This window comes from Lathyrus oleraceus, chromosome 3, assembly GCF_024323335.1.
Source record: "Lathyrus oleraceus cultivar Zhongwan6 chromosome 3, CAAS_Psat_ZW6_1.0, whole genome shotgun sequence".
Lineage (NCBI taxonomy): Eukaryota > Viridiplantae > Streptophyta > Magnoliopsida > Fabales > Fabaceae > Lathyrus > Lathyrus oleraceus.
This window is the reverse complement of record NC_066581.1, coordinates 334,934,183-334,946,046: the sequence shown is the minus strand read 5'-3', so window position 1 is coordinate 334,946,046 and position 11,864 is coordinate 334,934,183. Positions and strand designations below refer to the sequence as shown.

At 37.0% G+C, this 11,864-nt stretch overlaps 1 protein-coding gene across 1 annotated transcript; it reads left to right on the top strand.

The window, feature by feature from the left end:
• Nucleotides 1–2,602: 2,602 nt before the first annotated feature.
• On the top strand, nt 2,603–5,899 carry LOC127131144 (uncharacterized). The gene has a single exon (XM_051060083.1). The coding sequence runs from the start codon at nt 2,606–2,608 to the stop codon at nt 5,897–5,899; it is 3,294 nt and encodes a 1,097-aa protein (XP_050916040.1). The 5' UTR covers nt 2,603–2,605.
• Nucleotides 5,900–11,864: the final 5,965 nt, after the last annotated feature.

Here is an 11,864-nt window from a genome sequence, read left to right as displayed (position 1 = left end):
CATTATTTTAATATCTCACAACTAGTATAAATAGGGGTCTTTCTCACCCCATTTTCATTCATTCACAAATCATCTTTCTTACCTCTTCATTTCCTTCTTTCTCTAGTTTCTTCATATAGAAATATTAGTTTTAGTTGTCGAAGTTTTCACGGTGTCGGTTTGTAGTTTTTAGAGTTATTTTGGGGTCAAAGTTCTTCTAAAGTTTTAAAGGAGTTTGATACGTCAAAGTTCTGCTCAAATCATTTTCATAAGTAACCGGTTCTGGGCAAACATCAGAGAAAACGCTCGTGGACTTTCAACAACGATCAACAACAAAAGGTGGGGGCAAGGTCTCGTATACGTTGGGACGGTTAGCGTAAAATAGCTTAATATATATATGTGGGTAGTGGTGACCCAAGCCCTACCAACGATAAATAAGTAAGGAGAGCCTATTCTCGAATAATGATTTTCCCAAATCACTAAGCGAGGTTATGCCGACCTTAATTATTTATCATAAGAATGATCTATGATAATTTGAGGTTGTGTTGTGCTTACATTGTTTGATTAATTGTCTAATTGTTTATTTTATTTATACTTGAATGATTGTGATTGATAGACTAAGAAAATGATCTATTAAGGAGAGAAACAACAACATTGATTGGACATTAAGTGTTAGATCCCCAATGAAATAAGGGAAGTTGGATACATTGGGTAGTTGTATTCGGTTGGATTCTGGCTAAGGATAAGACTTGGTCGACCATGTCCTTTACGGTCCACCTCTCTTACCTGGGAAGTCAACCATACATTATTCACTGTATAAACTAGTTATATAGAGACAAGGATCACACCAAGGAGAAATAGACAAGACATTTAATGGATTTGGCACTCAACTGAAGTAATGAGATAATAACTATGACCTGAAAGGTTAATACGATATTTCCCAAATATTAACTAAATACTTATAGTTGAGCGTTGCTACAAAATGATTGAGTGATCATATAGACCTGCATTGAGGAATGTATAAGTCCACTGCCGTGCGGTATGGGACGTACGAGGTTGATCAGTCGCCTACAATCCCGACGGGGATTATTATTTATGCATGCTAGGCAAGACGAGGGTCTTGGCCTGAATCCTCGGGGACGATCGACTTATAACACCTGGACTCCATGCGAAGTTAGGTGGCGTAGCTCTTGGTAATTGGGAGTACGTTGGTGGCATGTGGTCTTGTGATATCTGATCTTGGTAAATGGGATAGGTATCCTTGACAGCGTTTAGTGGCCTGAGTCAGCATATAGTTCAGGGTTGCATTAGAATAAACACTTATAGAGTATGGATAAAGATACGCTTGTTTGAATAATTGTGGTTGTCATATATATATATATATATATATTACTATTTTACATCCTATTCCCATTTTTAAACTTGTACGTAAATCTTAGCCCTGTATTCTTTTTGTCTTGCATCTTTGGATTGATCTATGACGATCAGGCGACGAACTAGACCCTTTAGGAGGGAAGGCTATGGAGTGACAGATTACGATAATGTCAAGGCTGAAGGTTGCTAGCGTTTTGTCAAACGCTTATCACATCGTTACTAGTACGTAATATTATATACAGTCAGTATAAGTGTCAGTCATGTTGGACTTAGGGGGTCCTTCTGTTAAGCTTTCTTTTGATTTTCTTCATGTACTTTTATTTTAAGTTTTATCTACGTGGCAATGCCACTAGTCTTAACGGTATCAAACTTTATGTAAAACATATTTGAAGCATATATATGTGAAGTAGTATATTTTAATTAATTCAGTCTTGTTATTTAAAAATTTTAAATTTTCTGTATTTTATTTTAGAATTTCACTAATGGGACATAGGCTGTCTCATTTAATGGTATCAGAGCTGGTCGATTCAGCTCAGACCGTAAGTGTCTAGAGTTATACTGACTGTATCAAGTTGGATTCCAAACAGGATGATAACTTTTCTTTTGTGCGTTGAGTCTTCCTTTTGATAGTCTTCTAATATATTGATCTAGGAAGCATCTTTAACACACTTAACTTATTCTTCTTTCTTTTCCCCCAACGGTCACAAACCCAACGGTAACGTAACGGACACTTCACAAAATTCACTATATAAATACTTCACACCTATTCATTATTTTCATATCAATTTCAAAGTACTTATCCATACCTTACAAATGGCTAAATGTTTTCTTTTATTCATCACTCTTCTTGTCATTATCTTGTTTCTTATTGGTATTATCAAGCATGAAGAATTAGGTAAAGATTTCGTAGCAATAATGATAATTATAGTGCTACCATTACTAGTCTTAGCTTGGTTTATTAATAGAGGTTTTTTAAATGAAACATGGTCATGGTTTTTGTAATCGTTGTTATTGAATAAATTGATATGCTTTTGTTTATACACTAAATATTGATTATCTTTGCCAAAATTCTAGATATAACCATAACTAACGTTAAGCATTAATTCAACATATTAAACATAACATTGCATGTGAGAGAATTGACAAAATCCTTATCAATGAATCATTCAGTGGGATATAAATATACATATTTATTATGTTCTTTATGTCTTGTGGATGATTGAACCTAATAACTTATCCTTTTCAGGAAGTTATGGTTCAGAACGCCAGAAACGTGAGGCGTGGTAGGAGTGCTGGTAGAGGTGCTAGTAGAGGTGTAGGTAGGAATGTGAGTGGTGAAGCTACTCCCGAAGGAGTAGCTAACATCCCCATAGGACGAGAAGATCATTCCCAAACTGGAACGAACTCTCAAGCTGACACTCGAGATGTTCGTGAACTTGCTGCGGCTGTGTTAGTTCAAACACAACAAAATGCTCAAATCCTGCAAATCACCCGTGATCATCAACTTTTTCAGCAACAGCAAAGAGAAACTGTGCATGAAGATACGGGATTGAACTCGTTTCTGAAAGGTAAACCACCACAGTTTGGTGGTGACTTTAATCCGGAGGGTGCTGAGAAATGGTTGCAAGAGATAGAGAAGATATTCTCTTTCACTCACTGTAGAGAGAATAGAAGAGTCGGATATGCAACATTCATGCTGACAGGCGACGCTGAAGCCTGGTGGAGAGGAAAACATAGATTATTGGAAGAGGAAGGAAGAGAGATCAATTGGATCTTATTCAAAGAAGAATTTTTGGGGAAGTATTTTCCAAAGCTATGTAGGAAAGAGAAGGAGAGAGAATTCCAGAACCTGCGTCAAGGTATGATGACGGTGGGAGAGTATACTAGGAAGTTTGAATCCTTGCTAAAGTATTCTGAATTTTACCGCTTGCATCCAAGGGAAGAATGGATGTGTGAAAAGTATCAAGATGGATTGAAATATGATATCCAGAGGGCGGTTCTACCTCTGCATATTATGCGCTTTGGTGAGTTGATAGAAAGATGTTTGGAGTTGGAAGGAATTGACAATAGGAAGAATCAATATGGATCAGGAGTACCAACCCGAAACAACAATCACAAGGGCCATTTTAACCGAGGCCATGGAGGAAGGACCCAACAAGGGGGTAGGCCATATCAAAGGCCTACACCATATCATAACCAGGATTCTAGGAGGTTAATGTTCAAGTGTTACAGCTGTGGAGGGGCACATCTTAACAAAGATTGTCCAAATAGAAACATTGGAGCTTGTTTTCGTTGTGGTCAGAAGGGCCATTTTCTCAAAGATTGTCCCCAAGGACAAAACCAACCAACAAGCCAGAAGAGCGTCCTAATAAACAATAACAATGTAGGGAGAGCAAGGAACGGAGGCCCAAATGTTGGTCAAGGACCTCAAAATCAGAACAAGCCAACCACAGGAAGAGTATTTGCAATTAGAGGAGCCGAGATCTCAAAGTCAGATGGGTTAATCCAAGGTATGTGTCTAATCGGAGATAAGTTGGTATCAGTATTATACGATTCAGGAGCTACGCATTCATTTATATCTACATCTTGTGCGGAAATTTTGGGATTTGAAATTGTTGATCTCAATAATAAGATGACCATTACAACTCCTTCGGGGGAAAGAATGGTAACTTGTTCAGTCTGTGCAGACTGCCCTATAATTTTAGAAAATAGAAGATTCTTAGTAGATCTTATAGTACTCCCGCTAAAAGACCTAGATGTCATCTTAGGAATGGATTGGTTATCAGCCAACGATGTAATCTTGGGGTGCAAGAAGAAAATTTTAACGTTTGGAGAAGATAGTGGAGAAATCATAAAGGTGGAAACTCTCACCCAAAAATTTATGATGTTATTCTCTATGTCAGAAGGAGAAACCCCTAGTTTTGAAAATATTCCAGTGGTCTGCGAATTCCCGGAAGTTTTTCCAGAAGAGGTTCCAGGTTTACCACCGGTTAAGGAAGTGGAGTTTTCTATAGACTTGGTTCCAGGCACTGGACCAATTTCTATATCTCCTTATCGAATGTCACCCTCAGAGATGGCTGAGTTAAAGAAACAGTTAGACGAGATGTTAGAGAAGGAATTTATTAGACCGAGTGTATCGCCATGGGGAGCTCCAGTCTTGTTTGTTAAGAAGAAGGATGGTTCTTCTAGACTTTGTGTAGATTACAGACAACTTAATAAAGCTACTGTAAAAAACAAGTATCCTTTGCCTAGAATCGATGACTTGATGGACCAGTTAAAGGGAGCATCGATATTCTCGAAGATTGACTTGAAGTCTGGATATCATCAGATTAGGGTGAAGGAGGATGATATTCCAAAAACAGCTTTCAGATCCCGTTATGGGCACTATGAGTACTTAGTGATGCCATTTGGTTTGACTAATGCTCCAGCAGTATTCATGGATTACATGAATAGGATCTTTAGGTCGTACTTAGATCATTTTGTTGTAGTTTTCATTGATGACATTTTGATTTATTCCAAGAATGAGGTAGAGCATGAAGAACATTTGAGAATTGTGCTACAAATATTAAAGGACCGCCAATTGTACGCGAAATTCTCGAAATGTGAATTTTGGTTGAAGGAGGTACAATTTCTTGGTCATGTTATCAGTAAAGAAGGTATTGCAGTAGACCCGAGTAAAGTCGAAGCAGTAACAAAGTGGGAAAGTCCAAAGAATGTTGGTGAGATTCGAAGTTTTCTTGGACTAGCTGGATATTATCGGAGGTTCATTGAAGGATTCTCAAAGATCGCTTTGCCTATGACTCAGTTAACGAGGAAGGGTAAAAACTTTGAATGGACAAAAGAGTGTGAAGAAAGTTTTCAGAAGTTGAAGGAGAGATTGACTTCATCACCAATACTCATCTTACCGGACCCATTAGGACGATTCGATGTGTATTGCGATGCGTCATACCAAGGTCTTGGTTGTGTGTTGATGCAAGAAAGGAAAGTGATAGCTTATGCATCAAGACAGTTGAAGGTGCACGAGAGAAACTACCCAACTCACGACTTAGAGTTAGCAGCAATTGTGTTTGCCTTAAAAATTTGGAGGCATTATCTTTATGGATCAAAGTTCAATGTGTTAAGTGATCACAAAAGCCTGAAGTATTTATTTGACCAGAAAGATCTAAACATGAGACAAAGGCGTTGGATGGAATTTTTAAAGGACTACGATTTTGAGTTACAATATCATCCAGGAAAGGCCAATGTTGTAGCAGACGCCTTGAGTCGAAAGACACTTCATGTGTCTGCAATGATGTTGAAGGAAGAAGAGTTGATTAACCAATTTGTGGATTTAAACTTAGGAGTACATCACAGTGAAGGAAGTATGTTCATAGGCACTATTGTCGTGTCTAATGAATATCTAAAATGGATCAAAGATGAACAACAACTTGATGACCAATTAATGAATATAAAGGAAACTATCAAAGATGGTCAAAATGGGGATTTTAACATAAGGAGTGACGGAATCCTAAGGTTTGGAGAAAGGTTGTGTATACCTCAAAACTAGGATATTCGAAAGTTGATCTTGGAAGAAGGCCACAAAAGTAAGATGAGTTTTCATCCAGGAGCCACAAAGATGTATCAAGATTTGAAGAAAATGTTTTGGTGGTTTGGAATGAAGAAGGATATAGCAGAGTATGTTCAAAGTTGTTTGATATGTCAGAAGGCAAAGATTGAACATCAAAGGCTAGCTGGATTATTACAACCTTTAGACATTCCGGAGTGGAAGTGGGATGGAATAGCTATGGATTTTGTAACTGCTTTGCCCAAAACTCAGAAGAAGCATGATGCAATTTGGGTAATCATTGATAGGTTGACAAAGAGTGCACATTTCATTCCCATCAACCAAACGTTTAGCTTAGAGAGACTAGCTCAAATATATGTAAAGGAAATTGTTAGATTACATGGGATACCTACAAGTATAGTCAGTGATAGAGATCCCAGATTCACATCAAAGTTTTGGCGTCAGTTGCATTTAGAGCTAGGAACCAAACTAAGGTTAAGTTCGGCTTATCATCCCCAAACAGATGGCCAATCAGAAAGGACAATTCAGTCGTTAGAAGATCTGCTAAGAGCGTGTACTCTTGAACACAAAGGAAGTTGGGATGAGTTCTTACCATTGATTGAGTTTACTTACAACAATAGCTTTCACTCAAGTATTGGCATGGCTCCATATGAAGCATTGTATGGACGAAGGTGTCGAACGCCTTTATGTTGGTATGAAGTTGGAGAAAATAAAATATTGGGTTCAGAATTTGTGCAACAAACAACAGACCAGGTTAAGCTTATTAGAGAAAAGATGAAAGCTGCACAGGATCGTCAAAAGAGTTATAGTGATAAAAGGAGAAGACCTTTGGAATTTGAGGCAGGAGATCACGTGTTCATTAGGGTAACTCCTAGAGCGGGAATCGCACGAGCAATCAAAACTAGGAAGTTAACACCAAGGTTTATCGGGCCTTTTCAAATTCTACGACGGATTGGACCTGTAGCATACCACATTGCTTTGCCGCCAAACCTGTCTAATCTTCATGACGTATTCCATGTATCACAACTAAGGAAGTATTATCCTGACCCTTCACATGTCATTGAGCCTGAAAGTGTGGAACTTAGAGATAACCTAGAATATGAGGCTTTACCTGTCAAAATTTTAGATCATCGAATTAAGGAACTTCGTGGAAAGCAGATACCATTGGTTAGAGTTTTGTGGGATGATGTAACTGGTGATTCTACCTGGGAAAGAGAAGAGGACATGCGTCAAAAGTATCCACATATGTTTTAGGTACGTTAAATTTCGAGGACGAAATTTCTTTTAAGGGGGGTGGTAATGTAACATCCTAATTTTCCATACCTTAAATAATATATATGATTATAATTGAGACTTTAACATCGCTAATTATTACAAACTAAACATTGAAACTAGCCGCTATAATAATTAATTTATCAACTAATTACTCTTTATTTTATTATTAATATTATTATTCAATTTGAATATCATCGTTTTATTTTACAAACTAAACTTTGAAATTAGTCATTTAAATACTTAATTTTAAGTTAATTAATTATCCATATTATTTTTTATTATATTATTTGATTTGAATATCACTATTTTACTCTACAAACTAATAGTAAAATAACCTTAAGTTAATAAATGTATTAAATAATTACCCTTGTTATTATTATTATTATTATTATTATTGTTATTATTATTATTATTATTATTATTATTATTATTATGATACTTATCCTTTCATTTTATAAAAGAAATATATTTTATTTTACTATTAATATTTTACATGATCATATGTCATGAAATAGTAGAAAAATCAAACTTTCACACATTTCTCACCAACTATTTTCACAAAGTCATATTAGAACACCTATAAAACTATTCATGCAAGACTTGTAAATATTTGACAAAGACATATTTACTAGCAAGAGTTGAAAAGTTAGAAAGCATGGGCAAAAGGAGATAAATTTACATTATTTTAATATCTTACAACTAGTATAAATAGGGGTCTTTCTCACCCCATTTTCATTCATTCACAAATCATCTTTCTTACCTCTTCATTTCCTTCTTTCTCTAGTTTCTTCATATAGAAATATTAGTTTTAGTTGTCGAAGTTTTCACGGTGTCGGTTTGTAGTTTTTAGAGTTATTTTGGGGTCAAAGTTCTTCTAAAGTTTTAAAGGAGTTTGATACGTCAAAGTTCTGCTCAAATCATTTTCATAAGTAACCGGTTCTGGGCAAACATCAGAGAAAACGCTCGTGGACTTTCAACAACGATCAACAACAAAAGGTGGGGGCAAGGTCTCGTATACGTTGGGACGGTTAGCGTAAAATAGCTTAATATATATATGTGGGTAGTGGTGACCCAAGCCCTACCAACGATAAATAAGTAAGGAGAGCCTATTCTCGAATAATGATTTTCCCAAATCACTAAGCGAGGTTATGCCGACCTTAATTATTTATCATAAGAATGATCTATGATAATTTGAGGTTGTATTGTGCTTACATTGTTTGATTAATTGTCTAATTGTTTATTTTATTTATACTTGAATGATTGTGATTGATAGACTAAGAAAATGATCTATTAAGGAGAGAAACAACAACATTGATTGGACATTAAGTGTTAGATCCCCAATGAAATAAGGGAAGTTGGATACATTGGGTAGTTGTATTCGGTTGGATTCTGGCTAAGGATAAGACTTGGTCGACCATGTCCTTTACGGTCCACCTCTCTTACCTGGGAAGTCAACCATACATTATTCACTGTATAAACTAGTTATATAGAGACAAGGATCACACCAAGGAGAAATAGACAAGACATTTAATGGATTTGGCACTCAACTGAAGTAATGAGATAATAACTATGACCTGAAAGGTTAATACGATATTTCCCAAATATTAACTAAATACTTATAGTTGAGCGTTGCTACAAAATGATTGAGTGATCATATAGACCTGCATTGAGGAATGTATAAGTCCACTGCCGTGCGGTATGGGACGTACGAGGTTGATCAGTCGCCTACAATCCCGACGGGGATTATTATTTATGCATGCTAGGCAAGACGAGGGTCTTGGCCTGAATCCTCGGGGACGATCGACTTATAACACCTGGACTCCATGCGAAGTTAGGTGGCGTAGCTCTTGGTAATTGGGAGTACGTTGGTGGCATGTGGTCTTGTGATATCTGATCTTGGTAAATAGGATAGGTATCCTTGACAGCGTTTAGTGGCCTGAGTCAGCATATAGTTCAGGGTTGCATTAGAATAAACACTTATAGAGTATGGATAAAGATACGCTTGTTTGAATAATTGTGGTTGTCATATATATATATATATATATATATATATATATATATATATATATATATATATATATATATTACTATTTTACATCCTATTCCCATTTTTAAACTTGTACGTAAATCTTAGCCCTGTATTCTTTTTGTCTTGCATCTTTGGATTGATCTATGACGATCAGGCGACGAACTTGACCCTTTAGGAGGGAAGGCTATGGAGTGACAGATTACGATAATGTCAAGGCTGAAGGTTGCTAGTGTTTTGTCAAACGCTTATCACATCGTTACTAGTACGTAATATTATATACAGTCAGTATAAGTGTCAGTCATGTTGGACTTAGGGGGTCCTTCTGTTAAGCTTTCTTTTGATTTTCTTCATGTACTTTTATTTTAAGTTTTATCTACGTGGCAATGCCACTAGTCTTAACGGTATCAAACTTTATGTAAAACATATTTGAAGCATATATATGTGAAGTAGTATATTTTAATTAATTCAGTCTTGTTATTTAAAAAATTTAAATTTTCTGTATTTTATTTTAGAATTTCACTAATGGGACATAGGCTGTCTCAGCAACACACAGTCAAAGCACAGTGGAATTAGGGATTCCTTGGGAAACAATCCTCAAGCCCCTTGGGTTATCTTGATCAAATTGGAAAATTGAGATACTTGGGAGACATATATGATGATTAGGAGCTTTGTGGACCATTTTCATGCTTTTTCATCTTCATCTAGCCATTACATTGGGCTTAGGAGCCTCCGAGGAGCATTGGAGCACATGATCACTTGAGCTTCAAAACAAAAAGAGTTAGTGACATATTTTTGTGCTTTTGGTTAGTAATCAAATAAGAAAAGCAATAATATACAATACAAGCATGCTTGGTGGTTTCAAAACACTCAAACAAGTCCCAACCCTAGGGTTAAGGGGCCAAACATGCTATGATCCTTGAGGCAATGCACTTGTGCAATAACATGATGCCATGAGGGATCTTAGGGTCAAAATTAGGGTCTTACAGATGCCCCTATTTAAGGTCGTTCTAGCCGGAGATATGAAGGTTAAAATCTTCGTCTTGACAAGATAGAATGAGCTTAAATAATAACAAAGAGACGAATTTTGGTCCCTAAGAGACCTTATGATGCGAATGTAGGCATGCAAAATAAAATCTTCATGGTGAATAATTGCCACAAAGGAAAAGAAATCAGGAGAAACTGAAAATCCATAGGAGTAACACACTCACTAGGGAGACAAAGACTCTAGGGGGAAATAAGGTAAAAATGCGTGAGCAGGTCACGACTTGAAAACTTGTTGGGAGACACGAAGGGATTCCATGAAAATAATATTGATGGAAAGACTCGAGCTGATGCAAAGATGCATATATTGGGGAATATGCCAATACAACAAAACTATCCACAAAGGACACATCGGATAAAAATCCGGACTCAGACGGGGATGTCCACGCAGGACTTAGCTAAGAAAGAAACAACGAGACATTACCAGTTACTGGGTAATAAACTCAAAGAGAGACATGTCATCAAAACACCGGTTATTGGGTGAGAGAACAACACGCTCAGGGAGAAAGAATATCTAAGACCGGTATAAGGGTGAAAGATATCAATCGTCCGAAACATCTGAGGAGGACCCAAAAGGCACATCTCAACTCAAGAAAATCTGACTCCACAGGGGACAAAAAGTCATAATAGGGAGCAGAAGGAAGGAACACCAGGGATACCGGTTACTGGGTATATAATAGGTGACCAACCAGGCGTGAATTAGGAACATATCCAAGACACTCATCATCCGAAAGGAGGGCTGAAAAAGCAAACTCGACTTACAGGATGGGCATTCGATTCCATAAGGAAGTACGAATCTTACTTGACTGGGGAATCAAAAGACTTTGACTGAAGAGCGCATGAGATATATTATCTACTACCGTTATATGGGTAAAAACGTAGATAACATACTCGCATGGAAGATTATCCACAATCGGTTACTGGGTTAATAAAGGATAAATTGACCGAAAAGAAAGGACATCGGGATACCGGTTACTGGGTATAAAATGATGACCAATCAGAAGGAGAAACAATCATTACCAAACAAGGGTAAATGAAAGATGACTCACCGGGGATAAATTGCCTGACAAAAGTAATTATCCAAGAGATATATCACCGGTTACTGGGTGTTATACTCAAAAGTGAAGGAATATCAATACCGGTTACTGGGTAAAGATAACCAACAATGAGGGAATTACATCTACCGGCTACTGGGTAGAAGGCCACAAAATCCGTTGGGGAAAAGATGAACAATTACTAGTTACTTAGCAATTGAGCAACTAAACCACAAGGATCTGCAGGGGATAACAAGAAAGGAAAGTCAATCCAGGAACAAACTAGAAAGACACAATCAAACAAGACTCATCCCGATGAGGATATAACTCAGGGGAGTAATTCCATCCCGATACATAACTGGGGAGGAAACTGAACAATAATCATCCACGAGGACATAACTCAGTGGGGAAGAAAGAAGAAAAGATAGACACTTTCTGCATATGAGGCTGACTCTATATGGAGAGATCAGACTCAAATATCTGCTTGGGGAAGAACATTTCACCAATATCAGGAGATAACAATCAAAGATATATGGCAAAGAATGCAGCATGAATATCTGAATGCTAT

Bases quoted from the DNA above. Each gene is read 5' to 3' on its own strand.
- LOC127131144 (XM_051060083.1), top strand. From the start codon at position 2,606: ATGGTTCAGAACGCCAGAAACGTGAGGCGTGGTAGGAGTGCTGGTAGA.